The 24,106-nt window shown below is 41.8% G+C and overlaps 1 protein-coding gene and 1 long non-coding RNA gene across 48 annotated transcripts in view; one reads left to right on the plus strand and one right to left on the minus strand.

Moving 5' to 3' along the window:
• Positions 1–14,185: 14,185 nt before the first annotated feature.
• LOC123636483 lies at positions 14,186–17,038 on the minus strand. 2 transcript variants are annotated; one of them, XR_006734552.1, is made up of 3 exons: positions 16,831–17,038; positions 16,414–16,531; positions 14,186–14,214 (listed from the first exon to the last, which is right to left on the minus strand). It is a non-coding gene; the product is annotated as an uncharacterized LOC123636483 (long non-coding RNA). The 2 variants fall into 2 exon arrangements; XR_006734551.1 differs by lacking the exon at positions 14,186–14,214 and adding an exon at positions 15,521–16,073.
• Positions 17,039–17,453: 415 nt separating this feature from the next.
• The window catches only part of MAP4K4 (mitogen-activated protein kinase kinase kinase kinase 4), a 176,490-nt gene continuing 169,837 nt past the window's right edge, over positions 17,454–24,106 (plus strand). For 17 of the 46 annotated variants that reach the window (XM_045550261.1, XM_045550269.1, XM_045550262.1 and 14 more), the window contains exons 1-2: positions 17,455–17,664; positions 17,987–18,052. In XM_045550261.1, coding sequence (XP_045406217.1) covers positions 17,608–17,664; positions 17,987–18,052 — 123 coding nt within the window. In that variant the 5' untranslated portion in view covers positions 17,455–17,607. Of the gene's footprint in view, positions 17,665–17,986; positions 18,053–24,106 lie in introns of all 46 variants that reach the window. The other 29 variants (XM_045550275.1, XM_045550288.1, XM_045550305.1 and 26 more) reach the window with 3 other exon arrangements.

Here is a 24,106-nt window from a genome sequence, read left to right on the forward strand (position 1 = left end):
TTTCTTCAACTCAAATCAAAGCTTTTCTCATCTTTACTGCCCGGTTCTAGGGTGAAAGTGTTCCCTGGTTTGCCTAAGACAATTCCAGTTCATGGCAATTGCCCTGACATCAAATCTGGCTTAGCTTTTGATCTGAATTTTCCATTTTTTAACTACATATTGTTATTAAGCCAGGATGGGTTTGATATAACTCCACCTTGTACTTCCAGGCTCTGTTGAAAGGATGTGAGACCCACATTCTGGGAACAGAATTCTTACCTCAACATGTGATTAAATCTGGAAGATGCTCCTTTCCAGATGCACTGTATTTAACATCTCCTTTTCAGGGATAGTTTGCTGACAAAACAAAGTGTTTAGAAAAGGAACAGCTGGGTACAGCTAATTTCTTCTGGCCTTGGGGATAGTGGGAGAAATATTTAATGTTGCCCTTGTTGGTCACTTTGTAAACCAGCCAGTTGTGCTGTGGCCCACAATGATCCCTGAGATGTAATTGTCAGGGTCATTGGGAAGTGTGGGAAGTTATAGGAGAGATGCATGTAAAATATGTACAGGAGATGGAAGTTGAGCAGTTCTCCATACAGGGTTTAGAAAATAGTAGGAACACTCTTGGACTTGTAGTTTACTGCATGGCATACATCTACAACTGTTTACTTCATTTTGAGGAATGCAATAAGCATGTGCATTGCATTTTGGAGGAATGAGGTTAAAAAAGGAAAAATGCATGTATAATGAAAAGTTAAATTTACAATTCCTATTTTTCATAAATGATGATGAACTTATAACTTACACAAAATATTTGTTGACATTTACCAACCACCATGAGGACCTTAGTGATTTCACTGATCAAATGAAAACCAAAATATATGTCTGCTGAGGAAACATTAGCATCTACTTGAAAATTAGTAAGTATTTTAAGACCACTGGGCCTCAAAGAAAACATTTTAACTTGTGCAATACGGAACATGTATTTACATATTACCCTGTGAAACATGAGTTTTCATTTAGATCAAATGATGTTCTTCTAAATTTATTTTATGAGTGAAAAGTAAAAAGATAACTGTTAATACTTTGGCTCCATTAATAAAAGAAGAAATCTGCAAAAGATTTTAAAATGATGCCAGGTTACATTTGCAAATGATGCTTCAAATAGAAAATCAGTTAATTCTAGTAAAAATTATTTTTTTCCCCTAACCATGTCTTGAAATCAAAATATAGCTTTTGGAAGTGCATTATGTCCAATGTGAAACATCTGACATTGTTATTGCTACTGTAAATTCAGACTAAAATTTCAATATTGGTGATAAAATTATTTGTGGTTAAAAATAGTATTCTGGTCCCTTGAAGCAGAAGTGTATACCATAACTATCCCTAGACACATTGCAATATTCTATCAATAGAAAAGAAGCTGTACTGCTCAAAATATAGGAATATTCTCATATGTGTACAGTTAGATTAAGTGAACTATAATTTTTTTTTGTGATGACACTAATGTTGGGAAAAAAATCTGCTTGCCTGGAATGATATAAGACCTATGATTTTCTAGCATCCAAATTTGGTGAAGCATTCAAAAGAATCATAAACAGAGAAAACTTATTTAATGTTTTGTCTTGTTACAACATTTGTTAAAGAAAAGTGCTCTGAATAAATATTTGTCAAAGAAAGTGCTCTGAATGGAGCCAAAAGATATTAACTGTGAGAATACTGGATGAAGTATCTACCTGTTTAAATGGGAAAAAAAATATGACTTGGGAATATCCTCCATTAAGCAAGTATTTCTGAGCTTGCTGGTATCTCTCACAGCTCCCTACTTGGGAAATCCTACTTCAGTTCAACCTCTTTCTTCTCTTCTGCCCTCAGCTCTTGCCACCAATAGCCAGCCAATCTTGCTGTTGGGGTCCCCTCGCCGGTGGGTGGCCTCCTTCTGTGACAACCCAGCGAGATGGCTGAAGGCCAGGTGCCTTCTTCAGTGTCCACCTGGCCCATGGAGGGACTCCTATTTCCTTGCCATGGGATCCCAACTGCTGGATCTATCAGAGGCCTTCTGAACTCGGAATGTGCCGGATCTATCAGAGGCCTTCTGAACTCGGAATGTGCCTTCGTCCTCAGCTTTGGGGCCTTAGCTGCAATTCTGGATAATAGGAAACATCTCAGGAAAATTCCATTATGGCCCTGCCTCTTCCCTTCTAAGCCACATGATGTTTTTCTTGAAAATAAGCCTGCTGGCTTGCTGGGTTGGTCTGACTCCTTCTCTTGCTTGCCAACCCCCAGTATCTCTATTCATAAGTCAGATTTTCCAGAATTTCTTCTGTTTGCCCTATCCATAGCATGGACTTAAATTTCCAAGCACACACACTGTGTCTCAGGCCCTGCTCTAATCATGCATTATGCTTGGGCCAGTTACCCACTTTCAGCCTGTTTCTCCATCTGTAAAGTGGGCATTAACACAGTCCTGCCTGATAGTATTATTTGACAATTAAATGCCACCTTTCATACTAAGTGCTTGGCAAAACACCTTGTACCAGAGGCAGTGTTTGGGGTGGGAAGAGTGGGAAGGCAGGCAGAAACCAAGGTAGGTGTGAGGCTCCACCTAAGCTCATCTGCCCGAAGTTGGACTTACTCAGTTTCAGTGGTTGCTGAGTTTTTGAGTTTTTAAGATAAGAGGTGCCTCGTTGCCATATCATAAAAAAGCACTAGAGAAGGAGAGACAGCTGTGAAGCTAGTGTTAGCCTGCTACAGAGGCTAATATGAGACAGCGGGTAGTACAGTGTGGTGCGTTCTTAGGGGCCAGCCTCCTGGCCACTGTCTCCTTGCTCTCCTTCCCGACATTAGATTCCGGTCATGCTTCTGCTGACACTCATGTGATGTGTTACCATTCATATTTATTTATGTCAATAGCAGAGCTGTTAGAGATAATATAGGTAAAATACCTGGCACAAATAACTTCCCTGAAGAAAATTAACAATGGTTCATAATATCATCTAAAGTGCCATATTCTCATATCCTGGTTGTCTCAACAATGGCTTTGATAGCTGTAATATTCCAAGCAGAATCCAACTGAGGTTCACAAATTTCGCTTGGTTGTTATCTCTCTTTAGTCTCCTTTTGTATAGAATATGCCCCCCACCTTTGTTCTTTTTTTAGAAACATTGACTCTTTGGTGAGTCCAGGCCACCTGTAGGATATCCCACCTTCTGGACTGCCTGATTATTTCCTCCTGTGCTCATTTAACATGTACCTCTGTCCCTGTATTTCTCGAAAACGGGAGGTTTAGTTTTGACAAGGCTTGATTAGTTCATGTTAAGTATTTTTGTCAAGAAGATCTCAATCTCTTCCTTTTATTGGTCAAGAAACTGAGGCCAAAACAGGAATTTGGGAGCAAACTTATGTATATGGTATTTGATTTTGAGTCAGAAGGTCTGAATTGAAAACGAGCCCTACCCTAACATTTGGACAATTTGCTTTACCTCCTTGAAGCTTATCTTCCTCTGTAAAGAGAGAGGGTCAGGACACGTGCTCCCTAGTGTGTTTTTGACTAAAGGTTAAATGTCCATCTTCACATAATTAGTTTGATGAGCATGGACTAGAGAACTGAAATCTACCCTCTCCTAATTCAGGGTTCTTTCCACTTTACCGTACTGATTTCTATCAAACACTTAGTGGTGTGTGTTTGTTTGTTTTAACTGAGGTATAATACAGTAATATGCTCTGATACCCTATTAAGTTTATACCATGATGAATTTTTTTTTTTTTTTTTTTTTAGACAGAGTCTTGCTCTGTTGCCCAGGCTGGAGTGCAGTGGTGTCATCATAGCTTACTGCAACCTCAGTTCCTGGGCTTAAGCAATCCTCCTACCTCAGCCTCTTGAGTAGCCAAGACTACAGGCACACATCACCATGGATAGCTAATTTTTCTATTCTTTTTTTAGAGATGAGGGGGGGTCTCACTTTTGCTCAGGCTGGTCTTGAATTCCTGACCTCAAGTGATTGTCCTGCCTTGGCCTCCCAGAGTGCTAGATTACACGTGTGAGCCACCACGCTCAAGCTATGAATTTTTATATTTGTTTATAACCGTAGAACCTATCAGGCAGATTAAATCATAGAACATGTTAGCAGTGCCTGGCTAACGTAATGGTTTTACTATTAGTAAGTTTAGAATGAGTTAAACATACAACTTTAGTGTCACCTGATATATAAAATGAAAGACAGTTGCAGAGTTCCACCACAGTTTAGAATCAGAAAAGTCAGAATAACAGATTTGCTATAATATTACTATCTTTGCATGCTCTTTCTGGAGCCATCTATGTAGAAACACCATGACAAAATATATTTTAATGTTAATTAAACATATTTTATTATATGCAATAAAAAATAAAATATTAAAGCCCCTGTGTTAGCCACACTTTATTACTCACCCCCTAGTCAGAGTAAGTGTCAGGGTTTAACATGCTGTTCTCTCCTGGGTGCTGACCACGGTCACTTCAGATGCAGAAGTACCAAATCCCAAAGAGGGGATAAGCCCTTAGAGACTATGGCTACATTCATTTCCTTTACAAATTGTCTCACGCTTCTTATTTCTGCCTTGCTCTAATACTAAAGCTATGTAAGGTATGTGGTAAAGTTTAAAACGTGAGTGTGTGTGTGTGTGTGTGTGTGTGTGTATAATATATTAAATACATCTGAAATGGATAGGCAAATCTGGAAATCTAAGGTTTTTGTCCATCCTTAGTGAACGTAAGTGCACATCACACACAAGTTCCCTGCCTTTCTTGTTTCCACATGACAAAATGGTGCACAGATTCGTGGTTGGGGTTGAGCCTTGTTTGCCTTTGTTCAAACCAACAAACTGGGCATTGTCTTTGCATAGTCAGTCAGAGCTCTAAATAGTTGTCAAGAATGTGTAACCACACATGTAATTACCAAGAGTGCCCCTTTTCAGACCCTATTTCAACTAAGTGCATTCCCTTCATTTTCTCACATTTGCCAGGCTTGTCGGTTTCTCGAGACTGCAAGCCCAAGGCTTGGGACCATCTGTGTCTAGGACAGCATCTATTATGCGGCTGGAATTCAGCACATGTTGAAAAATAACGCTAATTAATTGTAGAGCAAGTTCAAGAGTCCCTTAATATAATTCCAAGTATTTCCACTTGTTGAGGGGGGGAATCTTTGACATAGAGGATTTTTCCTTGAGGAGAGACAGCCTGACGCAGGAGGGTGGAACAGGGTTTGGGCTTCTGTGTACATAGGGTGGTGCGATCTTGAGTAAGTCACTCACCTCACCTAAATCTGAGCCCCTCTCTCTACAAAATGCTGATGGTTGTAAAGCTGGATCATTCCAGGGCTATGATGAGGATTAGAGGAAACAGTGGGTAGGAAAACCCTTTGTAAACTAGTAACTGTCCGGCTATCTTATGGCTTTCCTATTGTTACCGTTCTCCATGCTTCTCAGTGACCACCAAACTCACAGCCTTGAGCTGAGCAGGAGTGCAGAGTCCTGGTGCAACATCCTCTGATCCAGGCCTTCCCTGCCAGACCCAGGGGCCTTCTGGAATCCCACAGGGAGACATCAGGTGGCTGCCCATAAGGGATGTCTTGAGAAGTGACGATGTTCTATATTCCCCATGGTATCTCCCTTGAGAGCCTGCACTAAAACTGCAAGTCCTCACCTTTAAGCTCCTCCTTTCATAATTTGGCAGAGCCTTTTTGTAGGAAGTTTGACAAAACGTACCAAGAACTTTACACATCTTCATAGTCTTTGAGTCTGCAATTCCATATCAAGAATTTGTCTTAAGGAAATTACTAGCACGTGTGATATTTAAAACAGTGACTGATTAGAAGCAACCTAACTACCCAACACTACAGGATTAATTTAAAAATTTAGCTGGGTGCACTTACTCATGCCTGCAGCCCCAGTGACTCAGCAGGTTGAGGTGGGAGGATCACTTGAGCCCAGGAGTTCGAGTCTGCAGTGAGCTAGATCGTGCTACTGCACTCCAGCTTGGGCAACAGAGTGAGACCTTGTCTCTAAAACTAACTAACTAACTAACTAACTATTACAGTCAATACAGCCATTAAAAATTATGTTTTAACAGAATAGCTAATGATGTAAGAATGTTAGCAATATATGATGTAAAAAGAAAGGTCACCAAACGGTACAATTCCAATTACATTTATAAGTAAATAAATAATCATATTTGGGGAAAAAGAAAGGTCCCAAAATATATTAAATGTTAATGATTGTTGGTAAATGAGTTACAGGTAATTTTCTTTATACTTTTCCGTATTTTCTTCAATGAATATATGTTATTTTTATAATCAGAAACAAATATTTTTAAGTCCCTCCTTCATGTTAAGGAATTGGATCTTCTAAGGCTTGGTTAAAATAGATAAGTTACCTAAAACTTAATGGTCAAAAGTATGGGTTGTCCAGATTAAATCTGGGGTTTTTTTTTTTTTTTTTTTTTTTCCGAGACAGAGTCTCGCTCTGTTGCCCAGCTAGAGTGAGTGCCGTGGCGTCAGCCTAGCTCACAGCAACCTCAAACTCCTGGGCTTAAGCGATCCTACTGCCTCAGCCTCCCGAGTAGCTGGGACTACAAGCATGTGCCACCATGCCCGGCTAATTTTTTCTATATATATTTTTAGTTGTCCAGATAATTTATTTCTATTTTTAGTAGAGACGGGGTCTCACTCAGGCTGGTCTCGAACTCTTGACCTCGAGCAATCCACCGGCCTCGGCCTTCCAGAGGGCTAGGATTACAGGCGTGAGCCACCCACCGTGCCCGGCCTAAATCTGGTTTTTAATCCTAGGTTTGCTACTTCGTAAAGGTGCAATCATGGCCAACTTAAGGTCTCTAAGTCTTCATTTTCTCCTCCATGATATAGGGATCACAGGTGTTGGCTACACAGAGCTGTGAGGAGTCAATGAGCCAGTGTGGGTAAGGTGCTGAGCAGGGTGCCTGGCACATGGGAAACACCCATCAAGGGGGACTATCAGTAATAGCGGTAGAGCTAGCGACTCCTGCCACATCAGCAGTCTGTCAGTTTAATATCTGGTTTTCTTCTTGTAGGACAGACAAGAGGAGTTGAGAGTGGCAGCGCTGAGGATCCAGGAGCCCCAGAGCTGGTGGGCACCCTCTCCTCATCTAGGTGGGTCAGCCCTGCCCACAATTCTGTGCACTGAGTGGGGAGAAGCGATATGCTTGTATCCTAACAAAACAACTGTGAGGAAAAACTGCCCCACTGCAACTGTCCTGTCATGTAATGTTCAGAACAGCCAAATACCAGCTGCTGGGAGAACAACAAATTCTAATTTCCTGACTTGTATGTAGTAAAGTTTCACTGTGTTGGCATAGCTTTGCATTTAATTTCCTTAGCTTTTTTTGACACAAACAAAGCACTCCCAACAAGAAAACTGAAATAAAAGGGAAAAATTGCACAATGGAATACACATGCCAATTTGAAGATGTCACTGACAGTCTCATAATTACTCATTAAAATAAATGCATGCATATAACAAAAGAAATAAATATTTTTACTTGCAAAGCTATGCAACAGCAATAAAATCATATTTAGGGAATATAAAGAAAGTCATGGTTGTTTTATTCTGTGCCACACCTTAGTCCTTTATTTATATTTTTATATCAAGCAATTCTGTCAAATTTAGCAAAATACATCATTCTTCCAAAGAATTAAATAAACATGCTTAGATCCTGGTATAAAAAAATAAAACTATTTCTAGCACTCAGTGGGAAAAAGTCATCAAAAGAAGTTCAAAGCCAGTAGGACATTATTTTAAAACATTAGCTAATTCACAAATATCCCAACCAAACTGGAGATTACTCAGTGCTGAAAAAAATATTCCTTTTGGCAAAATCAATTTCTATTTCAATCTACTTCTATCTTAGTTTTCTTCTTTCTTTTTTCCCCTATTAGTCTTTTCTCTGTCATCTGTTATATGTTTACCAAAAGGTTTAAGAAATTCTTTTACAACCTAATTTTAAAGATATTCTTTATAGTGATTCACAAACTGTAGTTACTTTTTAAAAAGTCAGTCTTAGAGCGGGGCATGGTGGCTCACGCCTGTAATTCCAGCACTTTGGGAGGCCAAGGTAAGAGGATCACTTGAGGCCAGGAGTTTGAGAGCAGCCTGAGCAACATGGAAGACCCCATATCTACAAAAAACAGAAAAATTAGCCAGGTGTGGTGGTGTGCACCTGTAGTCCCAGCTACTCAGGAGGCTGAGGCAGGAGGATCACTAGAGCCTGGGAGTTTGAGGTTGCTGTGAGCTATGAGGACACCACTGCACTCTGCCCAGGCAACAGAGTAAGATCCTGTCTCAAAAAAAAAAAAAAAAAAAGTCTATTTGCAAATTATGGTGTACATGAAAGCAACTTGTAGCTCATGGCTAAAATAGAGTTTTGTGAGATTTTTTTATTTTGCTAGATTAACACGGTGCTGTGAACGCAGTATGTTCCTGATTACGGTAGTCCCCGCTTAGCTGCGCTTTCACTTTCTGTGGTTTCAGTTACGCTGTCAACGATGGTCCGAAAATAGGTGAGTACAGTACAAGATATTTTGAGAGAGACCACATTCACATAAATTTTATTACAGTATATTGTTATCATTGTTTTATCATCGTTGTTGTTAATCTCTTACTGTGCTTACTTTATAAATTAAACTTTTATCATAGGTATGTATGTATAGGAAAAAAGATAGTATATATAGGGGCTCGGTGCTATCCAAGCTTTCAGGCATCCACGAGGTGTCTTGGAACATATCCCCTGTGGATAAGGGAGGACTACTGTAAATCCATGTTAGATAACAACAGGGTGGCAAGAGAGAAGTGAAGGGGTCATAGCAAAAACTACCCAAACCACCAGTTTCCTAAACCACCCGTGTACGACAGTGTGGAAACCACTACATTAAGGGAAGAAAGAATAATGGTCTTCAACTTCTGTAAGAAAAATAAAAATTGTTAAGTTACAGTTATGGTAGAATTTTGTCTTCCCCAAGCCCCTTAAAAATATATTTTGAAGTCTTAACCCCCAGTACTTCAGAATGTGACCGTATTTGGAAACAAGGTCATTGCAGATGTAATTAGTTAATATGGGTCATACTGGAGTAGGGTGGGCCCTTAATCAGTCTGACTGGGGTCCTTATATGAAGACAGCTATGTGAAGACACAGACACACAGGGAGAACACCATGGGATGACGAAGGCAGAGACTGGTGTGATGCGGCTGCAAGCCAAGGAACAGCAAAGATTGCCGGTAACTACCAGAAGCTAGGGAGAGGCAAGGAAGGACTCCGCTATGGGCGTCAGAACAAGTATGGCCCTGCAGACACCTTGATCTCAGGCCTCCAGCCTCCAGCCTCCAAAACATTTGTATTGTTTTAAGCCACCCAGTCGGTGGTACTTTGTTAGAGTAGCCCTGGGGAATTAATACAATTACTTTATTTCATTTTAAAACTTTTTTTTTAATATCCTAAGACATGCTCATATAGAAAATTTGCAGAACACATCTCGAAAGGAGGTGAAAAAAATCACTGTTTTGTCAGTAAAAAATGACTAAAATTTGATGTATTTCTTCCAATTATTTTTCCTATGAATAGTTTTTAAGTTTTATATAGCTGTGACTATATAATCTCAGATAAATCTAGTATAGCAATATTTGCTGATCTTTTCCTTTCCTTTTTTTTTTTCCTCATTCTGTTGCCCAGTCTAGAGTACAGTGGCATCATCATAGCTCACTGCAACCTCCAACTCATGGGTTCAAGATATCCTCCTGCCTCAGCCTCCCGAGTAGCTAGGACTATAGGCATGTACCACCACGCTTGCCTAATTTTTAAAATTTTTGTAGAGACAGGGTCTTGCTATTTTGCTTAGGCTTATCTCAAACTCCTGGCCCTAAGTGATTCTCCTGCCTCAGCCTCCCAAAGTGGTAGGATTATAGGCATGAAGCCACTGCACCTGGCCAATATTTTCTATTAATATTACAACATACATTTTCTGTGTTATTACAAACTTTTTGTAAACATCCTTTTAATTTTTCAGTGTAATCAATGTTGTCTAGATTGTTGTTGGGCAACTTTATTTTATAATTCTACCATTTTTATTATTACAGTCTTTTGGATCTGACTCTTGAGTTAAGCATGCTTTTGATCATTTTATCATTTCTCTAAAATGTACTGTGTGAGAAACAGGAGGTAGGCTATTTAATTAAAAAACAGGCCATCACATAGACCCTAATAGATCGAGGTCACACTTAAATCGACTGGAATGGGGTCACAGCTCACCCTCAGGTCTATGTGTTAGTATGAGAGTGATGCTTCAGATAATTAACAAATAGTCCCAAGATACCAAGTTGGGCAATCTAACCACTCTGACAATGTAGACTCTGGTAGAACCAAACCCAGAGCCCAGGTTTCCTGATTCCCTGCCTCATTCCCATTTCTCTACTCAGGTCATGGCAATGATTCCAAAAAACGTTTAAAGTGTTGTTTAGTTTTAACTTAGCCAAAATATATTTAATAGATGTCTCTGCTACGTGATTATGTAAGTCTTGGTTTTAAGTATACTTAACTCAGGGTTTTCAGACTTTTCTTAGTAGTGGAAGTCTTGTCTTAAAAAAATATTACTAACATTCCCAATTTATAAGACATGTAAAAGCAGAACTTGTGTGGTGGCAGGAGGACGGGCCAGGCAGTGTGCTCAGCGGTCCTATTACTAACTCCCAGACCTTCCTTGGAACATGCAGGAGGCCCTGAACCATCTCCAGGGAACCTTAAGAACCACAGTTTGTAAAGCAGAACACATATTCTAGTTTTTCATCCACTCTGTATAGAATAGTGGTACAGAAAGGGACGTTCGCAGAGGTCTGATTCTTTCTAAAGAATTAATAGTTTTGAAAAACAGCTTTTAATTTTTTCCTAAGCAACTGGTTCTCTCTTTTGAGTGCCTGACTTCTTCCCAGTTCCTGGAAATTTCGAAATGAGTAGTGACATTTACAAGTGGCTGATGTTGAGTCCAGATCCAGATCATCCCATCTTTAATTCCTCTTGCTGTCTACTGGCATCCCACCTCCTCTGCATTTTCTCCTCTCTCTATAACTAAAGAGCTAAGCTGTGATTCTAAAGATTGAGCTTGTGTAACACTTCTCCACAAGTACTACTTCAAATCTGAACGCAATTTTTTTTTAAGCCAGGCAGCTAATAGTGCTAAGTTCTAATACAATAAAAGATATAATTCTGTGAGATGAAGTAGCCCTTCCTTTTTGTGTCTTTGAGTAGCATTTCTAGGAGTTGTAAAGTCTTTGTGCCCTTCCAGACACTTTCTTGTCCAACTCTTCCCTTTCCCCGACACCTCCCCACTCCTCAATGCCCAAATACCCTCCAGGAGTGGACTGTAGGCAAGGATTAGGACAAATCCAGGTGATCCACGTCTGGCATGCTGGCCTCTTGACCTGGTTTTGACTACCTTTTCTAAACAAATTGGCCACAGAACACAGAATATAGATACGGAAAAGAAGATGAAGTGGATATCTGCATTTATTCAAAAGAACAGGAAAGGCCTCAAATTCTGTAATTCATAAATGTGACATTTACAGTTCTTAGTTTATTGTTGGTATGTCACCACTTAATATTTTGTTATAGGACATATTTTAGAAGGTTTTGAGATTGGAATCACTATAATTAACTGAGAACTGTAAATCAATAGGACTGGTGAGCTTGCAGCAACACTAATGGAGCCTCATGGCTCATTCATTTTTAAAGGGATAAACTTGATTATGATTGAACCTCCTGTTCAATAGGGGCTCTGATGCATATTGCCCAGAATCTGATGCATCATATTCTAGCTCATGATTCTATTTCAGTGATGACATATTAAATGGCCAAACATTAGAGAAGCCCACTGGTCTGGTCACTTCCTGCGATTTAGCTACACAGGCTGAGGACATAAATATCTGATCAAGTGTAAATAAAAGTCCATTATTTCCTCAACCAGCAGGTCTGGTTTGGCTTCCCCTTGACAGAGCCCCTGATCCCCTTCACCCAACCACCTACCAAAACCAGACATACCTGACAATTGTTAATGTCCCCATACAGCTTCTCCCAACTTCCTATGGCTCCCATCTTGATTTCTAAAGCCAGGACTATCTTTGACCCAATTTTTGTGGCCCTTTGAGGATTTCACAGATATAGACATTTTTACAGTTTAAATGGATCTAAGCATTCCTGATATATGAAAATATAAATTTATAAAAAGGATAAATTAAGGGACAGTAATTCCCTTTATAAAAGGTTTCAAATAGTTCTTCTACAAATAGGAAGTTCCTCTGCATTCAAAATACTACTCTGTTTTTTACAAAATGTTTACAAGGACCTTTTCCCTGAACACAGGTACACATAAAGTAAACATACTTTTTCATTTTCTAGCGAGCTAGGTATACTTAGCCCAGCTGCTCTCAGTGATAACCTGTTGGTTTACACAGTCTTCATCCACTCATCTCCACTCCATTTTTCACATTCCTTTCTCCATCTTGTGCTTTCTGGGATCATCTCCCAAATTAGCTACCTGCACCGAAATCCTTGTCTCAGGATCTGCATTTAGGAGACCAGAGCTAAGCTAACTTCCTCCTGGCAGACGTGGCAACATCTACAGCCCTGGTAGCTGGGTAGGGGGTTGATGGTGCCCTGGGCTGGTTCTTCTTTTGTTGCCCTTTGATCTGCTTCTGCATCCCACGCCTTCCACCCTGTTGTGTGCTGGAGTAGTTGCTTCCTTTTAATCCAACCAATGCACTAGTTAAAAAGACTTTGACTCTCTCCACCAATGCTCAAAGATGGTCCTTCAAGGGCTGAACCTGGCTGCTGAATCTACAGTATTCCCCATGTGCCATTAACAACTTCTACTGCACAGGCCACCCTCTTCTACCCTGGCTCAGGGGAATGAGCGATTGATCACAGGGTGGAGGCCAGGACCTTTCCATCACTTCATCCAATCCTCTAATCTCACATGTAAGAAAACTGAGGGCAGAGAGGGTAAGCATTTGCTCAACGCCCTGTCCATCAGAGAATAAGAACTCAGATCTCTGACCCCTAAACCTATGCTTTTCCCCTTCTGAAGCTTTTTTGAACATAGCCCATCATCTTTTTCCTTGTTTGACTCAGTTTCTCTTGCTCACCAATACTTTCATTATTTATTTCCAGTTGACCTAAGACTTCAATGACCCTGAACGCTTAAGTTATATCCAAGGAGTCCTCTTCCTTCCTTGTCCTGCCCCATTCTGAGGTTGAAAATCCATTTCCCTCATTATTTCTGCAACAAAGAAAAACCTAGGAAATAAGTACAGTGATGAACAGTGGGGTTGTCATTTTCCATCTAATGCTCTTGTATAATTAAGCTCCCCCTGGGATTTCCATGCCTGGGTGTGAAAGGACTGCTGGTCTGGCCCATCGTACCCCAGGCAGATGAACATCCACAGCCCACGGCACGCCCTGCTGAGCTCAGGGCAGCTCGTCTGCCATCCGAGCTCTGGGGAGCCAAGGCCAAGCTGTGCCTGGCTTGGCCTGCTTAACAGTCTAGGCTCTGTTTGCAACCTCCATATTGGGTTCTTGACTCAGCTTTATCTTCTGGTTCCACTTAACCTGTCTCACTTTCTCGCTCAGGGTTCTCTGAACTGAGTCCTCTGCCCAGTGTTGCTAGTTGCCTCATTCTTTCAAACTCTCAATCTCTGTCTAAGCAAGTTATTTTTTTCTCTGACCTAAAATGCCAAATTGGTATTTATTTTCCAACTATCACCTTGATTATCTTTTTGGGTGGGTTGATTTTGTGTCCTCAAATAGATTCTTAAAGACAAGGGCCATGACAAGTCTACTTCCTCACATCATGTACTGCACAAAGCTTATTATGGACTGAATACTTGGGTCTCTTCCAGCTCCCAATTCGTATGTTGAAGCTCTAACCCCCAGTGTGGCTATATTTGGAGGCAGGGCCTCTAAGTAATTAAGGCTAAACAAGGTGGGGCCCTGATCAATAGGATTAGTGCCCTTAAAAAAACAGACACCAAAGAGATCATCCCCCTGCCCCCCAAGCATGCACCAAGAAAAGGCCATGTGTAAACATAGTGAGAAGGCAGCTAGTTGTCTGCAAGCCAGGAAGAGAGCTCTCACCAGAAACTGAATTGGTCAGAACCTTGATCTTGCACTTCCAGCTTCCAGAACTGTGAGAAAATAAAAAAATAAATTTCTGTTATTTAAGTCTCCCAGTCTATGGTATTTTGTTATGGGAGCCCAAGCTAATATATGTCTATTGATTGAAAACATGGCCCCTACCTTGGGAGCTGCAGTGAAGTTTTGGGCTGGGAACAGATATGCTGCTCCTGTGTGACAAGTTAATTAACTTTGGTTTTGAGTTCAAAACCAAACCTTCCTTTGTCACTACCATCCTTTCCTTGTGACAGCACCCTCCCAAGTACGAACAAGGCTCTAAATCACAAGCAAATCTCTTACCTCCTTGTCTGTACTGCCTTCTGACATCCTGTCAGATGCCAAGACTCAGAGAAATCTACTGTCCCAAGACCTCTCACATCTCCTGTCACCAGGCCTTATTACCCTTCCCTGGGCTCTTGCCTCTTACTTATCTCCAGTCTTCATCTAGCATGCAGAAGAGGAAATGGAGGCTAAAGGTTAAGAAACATGTGCAAAGTTGCACAATGATAAATAATAGAACTAGGGTTCAAACCCAGTTCAGTTTTGCCCCAAATCCAGAATACTTTCCACTAGATTTGTTTAGTGTTCTCTCCATATTGCTAGAATTTACATTGTTCTGCTTTGTACTATGGCTATTTTTGAAACTTTCTTATGCCCATTATCAGATTGTAAGCTCTCTGAGGGTAGGCTGTCTTGATCTTCCTGGTATCTGGGGCAATGGCTAAGCCAGTGCCTGGTACTGGGTAGGCACTTCAAGAATAGGCACTGACTTGAAAGTGGGAGAAAACTGTTGCAATGGTGAACAGGAACCAACAGCTTAGGAAAGAGATTTAGAGAAAGACTATAGGAGAAGGAAGAGATGATTCTGAGTGGGACTTGAGGTGATGGAAGGAATTTGGACAGAGAGGAAGGGGGTCATCTGAAGTGGGCCTCAATGCCTTAGATTTAGAGTTGAACCTGTGGAAGGAGGCTGCCTTGGCAAGCCCTGGTGCTTCTGCATCAGGTTTAGCTGTGCACACTGAGCAAGTTACTTAACATCTTTGGATGTTGGTTTTCTAATGTGTGAAGTGGAAAAAATAAGAGTACCACTTGGGGTTAATGTGAAGAATAACAAGATAAAACATGCAAAGGACTTAGCACATTGTCTGTGTTATCTATTATTAACAATAAACATTAAAATATTATGAATAACAATATGGTCTGAAAATTCAAATGTACACCAGTTTATTCTCTGAGTAAATTATTTAACTTATACTCATAGATTATGCCATTACTGTTTATTGATAAAAACCAAAATCATTTAAAAGCACCAATAAATTCACAGGGACACTTTGGTTTCTATGATTTTCCTAATCAATGGACACCAGGAACCTCTCAATATATTTTAGCCTTACAAGGGATTCTCATAGTCAAAAATACACAAAAACCAAACTACTGGGAAGCAGGAGAGTCAAAACCTATTCTGGGTAGAGGAGACTAACTTAGCTGAATCAGAGACCTGTATTTTGGGAATTGGCTAACCTGATGAACATCCCTGCTCCACTTCTAGGCTGTGCTTTAAGGAACTCCCAGTACTTTGGTTTCCTTACCTAAAACGAGGTAACATTACCCAGGGCTGTAAATGGAGTACTGTTAAAGCCCTCAACAGGAGGTGTGTGTGTGTGTGTGTGTGTGTGTGTGTGTGTGTGTATGTATAGGGGCGGGGTAGGGGCACAATTTTGTGCATAAGAATTGGAAGATAACGATGATGATGATGATGATGTTTGTGAAGTCCAGTCATGAAGGAAGGGCCTTGGATTTCCATCACAGTGAGGTGGCTTTTCTCAACGTATGATCCCTATAGACAGCAACATCAGCTTCATCTGAGAACCTGTTAGACAAGCACATTCTCAGCCCCTCTCCAGACCCCCTGAATCAGAAACTCTGCTGAGGGGCGGGGGGGGGGGGTGTCCTGCAATCTGTACTTTCAAAATCCCTCCTGCTGATTCTGATGCACTTAACGTTTTGAGAACACCTGCTGTAAGGTAATAGAGAGCCACTGAACGTTTTGGGATGATGGAGGATATAAATGATTGTTGATTGAATAGGATTAAACTGCCTAACTACCTATTAGCTTCCGAGGTTGCTGGAAGAAGCCTGTTTGTTGATCCTCGGTGATCTCCAGGTGCAAAACTCCGGTTAGTACGTAGGGCCCCAAACCCCGTGCTCACCTACTGAGCGCCGCCAGGAACGCGACACCCAGTCACCACAGGAGCTATTTTGGACTTGGCCGGGTAGCCAAGTGATGCTCAGCGAATCCCGCAACTACAACCGTGTCACGGATTTAGCCTGGAAAAGAAGAGAAAGAAAAAGAAAACCGTGTAGGTAAACCGGAAATGAGGGTCTTCAGGGGATACTCTCCGGAGGTGCTGGTGGGGGATGGGAGAGGTGGGGGCAGGAGCGAGGAGGGCCCCTCTCCGCTCGGGTATCCCCGTGTCCCGTCCCTCCAGAGCCGGGGAGCGGCGGGCCGGCCGGGCGGGACACACCCTCTCCGTGGGAGACGCGAGGGTCCGTCCGCCTCTTTGCATTTGGGTCCAGGTCAATTTTCTTTCATTTATTGTTCCTGCGAGGTAGGGGCGTTTTCTTACCCTGAGTACCTCCCCGGGGAAATCCCAGCCCGTTTCATCCCTGCTCCTGCCATTTTCGATAGCGCCGAGCGGGGCCGGGCGCCGGGCGTCGTGTCGGGCAGCGGCCCGCGGCCGGGCCATTGTTCGGGCCCCACCCCTGATGAATATTCACGCCGCGCGGGCGCCTAGCCCCGCGCCTCCCCGGCAGGGCTCCGGGGGGCGAGTGCGTTTCCGCCCGTTTTTCCTGCCGGAGAAGGCAAGGGGGAGCTGTTTTCTCTCTCCTCAGAATATATTTTTGGTGTCCCGTTTCTCCTCCTCCCGCGCCGCCGCCGCCCCCTCCCTCCCCACCTCCCTCCCCGCCCCCGCCTCCGCCTCCCGGGTTATCTTTGTCTCGCTGCCTCGCGCTCACTCGCTAAGCTCTCGGCGGCGCCGCGGCCCCACGCTCCGGGCCCGTCCTCGAGGCGCGCGGCGCGGGGCGCGGGCGCCGGGGCCTGAGGCGGCGGGCGACGCCCGGGGGCCTGACGGCCGGCCCGCGCCATGGTGTGAGCGCCGCCGCCGCCGCCCGCGCACGCTCCGTCCGCCCCCCGCGCGCGGCCCGGCCGGCCGAGAGCCGCGAGCGGCCCGAGAGTGCGGCCGAGCTCGACGCCGCCGCCCCCGGCCCCGGGCCCCGAGGAGAGTCCCCGGCCAGCCCTGCTGCCGCGCGAGGAGCGCCGTCGGCGGCCCGGCCTGCGGCTGAGATACACAGAGCCATAGAGATATTTATTGTTGTTATTTGTTTTTTGGTGGCAAAAAGGGAAAATGGCGAACGACTCCCCTGCAAAAAGTCTGGTGGACATCGACCTCTCCTCCCTGCGGGTGAGTGGGCCCACGGGCGGGCGCGCGGGGAGCGGGCGGCGGGGGCCGCGCCCTGGCCGGCCGGGCGCTCGGGCGCCGCTGTGGGCAGAGCCGCGGGCGCGGCGGCCCCTTTGTCTGCCGGTGTAGGCATGTGCGGGGACGCGGGGCGCGACCCGTCGCCGCCCCCCGCGCCCCCGGCCCGCCGCGCGACCCCCGGGCGCTGGGGGACCGCACGGGGCGAAACCCACCCCTTTTGTCACCGCCCTTTCTCTCCAACTGCCCTGCTTTATTTCATTTTTTGTTCTCTTTTAAATTTATAACCCCTCCCCTCCTTCCTCTCCAGGATCCTGCTGGGATTTTTGAGCTGGTGGAAGTGGTTGGAAATGGCACCTATGGACAAGTCTATAAGGTCGGTGTGGGCGCCTTTGTTTGCCGTGGCATATTGAAACTTCTTGTTGGGGAACGAGGAAAAGGGTGATAAACACGCTGCTCACTGAAAACCACGCTGCTTGGCCAAAGTTGGGAAAGGGGTTTCGCCTTGCAGTCCCTCAGTTTTTGCACACTGAGTTTATATTCAGACTGGCCTTAAAAGACCTCATTTCCTGGCTTTGAGATAAGGAAATAAGCTACACTCTTAGGCATGCACTTTTCTTCAGTAAAATGGAAAAGGATTTTTTTTTCATGAGACAACCTGAATTTTTTCTTCTTTCCTCCAAATCTGGCCTTCTGAGTTTGTGTGTGAATTAAAATTTACTGTAGGGAGGCCTTGCCTGTGGTGATTCCAAACCTCTGCTTTGGCTTTCTTGAGAATTGTCATCATGTTTCCTCCTTTGAATGCTTGCCAAGTGCTCAAGGTGGGGAGTTTGGGGTTACCTGGCACTAGTTTATAACTGGCTGTCATACCCTCTACTGATAGATACGTATTTTGGAGAAGCAGGGAGGAGTGTTTGTTTGGGCAATGAGAGCAGGAAGAATTACAATGTGGGGATTATAAAATCTGAATTCCAGGAATAACCTGTTTGACAGCTGTGTAATTGAAACAGAAATAAGGGAGAGCGGGGAGTAAAGAGGATGCTCTGGTTTCACACCCACCCAGCTCTTTCTCTTTTTAAAAATCTTACCCCCCCCCCCAACGTAAATGAAACTAACAAATCTGGAGACTATGAGTCTGTGCTGAGTAGCTGCCACCTGATGTGACTAACAGTGTTGTTCATTTTATCCAGTGCGCACTCTAGAGATTATGGAAGAAGCTGTAGGTAATGGAGGTGCAGGCCTTGAAAATTCAAGACATAATGTTAAATTCTCCCTGGCTTGGTTTGTTTCTTTTTACTAAATGTTTTCTGAAAGTTATCTGCACTGGGAGACTTTTCTAGCTGTTAGAGTGGGTAGAAAAAAATATTTTAAGCAGGGCTTTGTGGTTCACCATGAAGAACTGTCATTGTCTCATTAAAAATGGGGGAGGGGGGAACTTACTGTAGACGTTTTCTTAGGCCAAATTAAGTGTGGATCCTATTGTCTCTTTTCTGCTTTGTGAACAGGGTTTATCTGTCTCTTTAATGCCTCTCCCTAGCCCCAACTTCCCTTGGCCTGGGCAGTGTACTAACTGGCCTGTGGTCTGGACTTGAGTCAGTATTCTTAGGGAATTAGCATGTGTTTTGTTGGTTAACTGTTAAGGCTAGGGCCAGATTTTTGAATTTGAAAGAGAGCCTGTTAGTCTGCTGGGCTCAACCGAATTTGGAAGGCTTTGGAAAATTTTGGAAAAGATTGTGTTGCAACTCACTGAGTGTCTGGTAACTGGCTTAAAGACATTCTCCTCAGTCCTAGTGTTTGTTTAAGTACTGTTTGGTTTTTTTCTAACCCAGTTTTTCTGGCCAAATCTAAGTGGTGAGTGTAATCTTCCAAGTGAGTTAGCCGGAGCTTGTTTTTGACCTGGTTACACAGTAGTGGGTTTGTTTGTGTCTTATTCGGTCAGCGTGGATGTTAAGAGCAGTGGAATCAGCTAGAAGGCAGCAGTTTTTTTTTTTAAACCATAAGAAAACAGAAAGAATGAAACTGGAAGGGGGGTATTACTTGGTTTTAAGAGGTAGGAACTCTATGGCAAGAGTTTGGGCAGGTTGTCATTTCCTCTCCTCATTTCCTTTTTGGTTCCATCCCCTGTTCATCCCAAGCTTTTGAAGTAGAATTGCTGGGCACTGCATTTGGGAAGTATTGGGATACTGTCAGTGACACAGCTCTCTTGCTGCAAGGTCTGTACAGTTGAGGAGAAATTCTGTAATTATGCAAACCAAAAGTATTAAGAAATCTGTGCAAAAGTTGCATACAATTTAAAACAAAGTAGTGCCTGAGATTTTGCTCAGAAGCGGTTACTGTTTTTATATCATGGAAATTTTCAAACATATGCAAAGAGAAAGAGTAGATAGCTTAGTTTAACAGTTATCAGCACATGACTGATCTTATTTTATCTATATTCTTCTTCTCCTTTATCTTAATGTAAACTCCAGATACCATTTCAGCCTTAAATACTTTAGTATGTTTCTTTTTTGTTTTTTACATAATCACAACGTCATTTTCACACCTAGAAAAATATCAACTCCCGAGTGTTAACATTTTCTTGATTGTCTCATACATATTTTCTTACTATCTCAAGAAGTTCTTTAATGTTTACAAACAGGTATTGGGAACTTCAATCTTAGAGATGGTGAAAATAGCAGAGCATCTCTGTTTTCTTCTTTTTAAATGTATAATTTCTTGAACCAGTTACCGTTATGCATAGGGATTAATTTAGCATTTTTGTGGGCATAATTTACTTGTAGTGGTTTTGGGATTAGATTATTAACACTAGACTTTGTTTATTGATGCTAAACATCCTTTAGTATGACTAACATCAGAGTTTGGAAAATAATTTGTTACTAATTTGTTATTTATAAAGAAGTCTATTTTTTAAACATAAGTTCAGGTAAAACACCGGGAAGCTTAACAACCTGTAGTCCTAATTTATTTTAGTGTTGTATTTTCTGTGTTTCAGTTTTTAGTGACAGAGGTTGTTTATGTTGTGGCAACTATATTTATGTGGAGTGAATGAGTTGGAAGAGGGAGTTTTCCAAATTGGGAGATGTTGTATAAAAACAGCTTTTTAAATACAGGGCGTCCCAATAGTTGCCATACATAGGGAAAATGGGAAATTGTAGCTAAATGTACTTTTATTTAAAAAAATATTCATTACAAAATTTTACAAAGTTTTTCCTTTGTATGGAGACTTTTGGGACACCTTGTATAGTTGAACAGTGTATAATTTAATCTTAAAAGATAGAATTGAAGCCAGGCATGGTGGTACATGCCTGTAGTCTCAGCTATTTGGGAGGCTGAGGGGAGAGGTTTGCTTCAGCCCTGGAGTTTGAGATCAGCCTGGGCAACATAGTGACCCTATGACCAAGGGAAAAAAAAAAAAAGGGCAGAAAAAAGAGAGAGGGAGTTGGAAAACAGGGTAGACAGGGTATGTTTTGTTTAGAGACATTTATTTTTCCTTTAAGTTCTTGATGGTAGTGAAGGATAACTCATAAATCAAAACTTAAAAAAAAATTTTGAATTTCTGTTCACAAGGTTACATTCAGAATGTCATATATTTATAAAAGAAGTGTCCGTAGCATGATTGTGTTCATGTCTGCTTACTGATTTCCCAGGTTGAATAAATATAGTGAATTATAATATTTTCATCCATGGGGACAGTGACAGTATGGAAAATTAAAACCAGAAATAAGTCACATTCCATGTTATTTTGTATTTTATTGTTATTTTTAATATTTATTTGACTGTTTTGTATTTTCTTAGGGTAACTACTGTATTATATTTTGTGTGCATATGATGGCTGGTGTTGCAAACTGATTTGAATAGAAGATTGCCAGCTTGAGGAGGAAAATTCTAGGTCTTGAAAGGACTGTAGAGGGCCAGGCGGAATCTGGTAACAGTAACATGAAAGTCAGGGTGTTTAGAATCTAGCCGGTGAAATGTCTGAAATCAATGTTTACTCAAGGGAGGGACCATGGACTTCATGGGTAAACTGACCCTGTCTGACCTTTTTCTTGGAGGAAAGGTCCGTAGACCTTGGAGGTTAAGGAGGAAGGATACCCTAGGCCCAAAGACCTGGGGGTAAGGGGAGCTAACATTGAGCATTTGTCCATTAGGCATTGTGCTAACAGTGTACCCTCATTTGTTGAAGAAAGGCAGGGAGGGGGTGTGTGTGGCAGAGGGATTAAGAGTGACCTTTGGAAATGGCAAGAGGGTTAGGGAGTAGTGGGTATCTCAGAGAGAGGTTATTTGGGCTTGAGTTGAGGAGGAACATAGTTCTTTAAGCAATTGAGGAGCCACCGAAAGGTTTTGCTGGGATTGGGGATCCCTGGGAGTAGGAAACTTGATATGGGAAGGAGCAGTAAGATGGTTGGCCTAGGACAGTGGTCCAGAGAGTTGACGTGAAGACCAGAGACAGGATGGTGGCAGAGAGGAGGAGAGGTTGGGGTGTACACTTGGGTATTCCTCTTTCCTCTCTTTAACTTGATGAATTCACTCGTTCTCTGCAGACTTTGGTTGTGGCCCTTTAAATGGGTATACAGTTTGCCTATTAGATTTAGAGGAGCCTTGGGATTAAGAGGGTGAAAGTACTAAAATTACTTTTGATTAACTCAGTGATAAAGTGCCATATAGATTGTCTGGCTTTCAAAAATCATTAGCCTAGCATTTTGGAGCAAGTACTTAAACTTCTGTGAGCTATTCTCTAAATGTTATCTTTTAAGAGTAGCATTTCTTGTTCTTAATAGGAGATAAAGACATCCACTGGGGCAAAATGAATTTTGTAGAACTAGATGTTTTCAGTAGGAGGATTATATCAGCTGGTCTGCCACAGAGTGGACATGTTCAGGCTTGTTCTGAGACATAGATTTCCTTCATGCTGGAAGGTTCTGGACTTGGGTGAGGTGGGAGGAAGGCAGCCCTGTTGAACAAGTATTGGTGTGTAGCTTCCTTAAAGAATATCAACCCCAGACTTCAAAAAGCTGTTTTATTATATCAGGAACATCAAAAGCTTTACAGAAAATCTAAACACCAGATAAAACCCTGCTGATGTTGGGTTTTTATTTCCTTATTGCTTGAAACTTTTGTAATAAATGTATATTAATTTGCATAGGTGGAAATTTGTATTTTGCCTTTTTTCTTAGCCAATATTGAATATATATGTTTCTGTATATTGACATAGTCCAAAAATACTATCTGGGTACTTTTGGTACAGTACAGTGTGTTTATAGATTTTTGCAGATTGAACCTGGAAGAGCAAAGAGATGTTTTTTGAAGTAATACATCCTACTTTTGAAATAATGTATCTCTGAATAGGTATGCTAAACCAAGAAATAATCATCTAAGGAGTTTCATTGTCAGGGAACTAAACATATTATACACTAAGTACATTTTATCTAATAGATAGATGCTTTGACCCGTGAATTTCATACATGGTCTTTTATTTTGTTCGTTTGCTTTATTTGCAAATACTTGGCTAGTTGGCTGCTTGAGTCAAGAGATTGATTGCCCACTCCTGGAGCATCAGATATTTTCCATCTCTCCTTCTCAGTTATATTTAGTTTATGTTGCCTGTGCTTCTTATCATTAATATCAGTGATTTCATTTTTCTTTATTCCAGTCATTTAAAAAAATTGGCAGATAGCAATAGGGTAGTTAAGTAACTGCAGAAATTACTGTTTTTCAGACTTGAGTGGTCAAGGTGCTGAGGCAGAACTATTGGCAAGAGGCTAACACTAGTATGTGGTAGCCTGGCAGGTTCATTTCTCAGCTTGCATACAGGTGTATTGTGGACATTGAAGTAAAATGTCCCAAAGTGCAGACTGCAGTTGGCTGTATTAGAGTTAAGGACTTATTCCATGGTAAATTCTCAAAATTAAACACTACTCATTTAGAATTTGTGACAAAAATTTTAAGGGTTGAAATGACTTTAGGTTATCTTACCTTTCGAGTCAGAGTTCTAAAAATTTTGTTTCTATTACAAGTAGATAAATATTGGTGGATTGTGGTTCGTCATATAGAGTATTTGCAAGTAAGTGCTTTGAAAATTTACTGCAATAGATTTTTTGCTAATTCAGTTCGGTTTCTTATAATGCTAATCTGAATTATCAATGTTAAAATATTACAACATTTTAAATATTTACTTTGAGGGTAATCAGTTGATTATCGGAGGTAGAGATTCCCAAGTATTTATTTAACTTCTAGAATGTTTGTTTGACAGTTGGCTTGCTCTAAAAATTTGATAACACAAGAATTGAGTCAGGGTAAATTTTTTGGACATATTTGAAGGATGGCTAGGAAGAAACAGAGAAGACTAGGGTAATGTTATATTTATTACTAGTGACCAGTGTGGCAGCAGTATGTTCTAAGGTTTTATAATGTCATATCACTGTTCACCAAA

The sequence above is a fragment of the Lemur catta genome, chromosome 4 (assembly GCF_020740605.2).
Source record: "Lemur catta isolate mLemCat1 chromosome 4, mLemCat1.pri, whole genome shotgun sequence".
In the NCBI taxonomy this organism is placed as follows: domain Eukaryota; kingdom Metazoa; phylum Chordata; class Mammalia; order Primates; family Lemuridae; genus Lemur; species Lemur catta.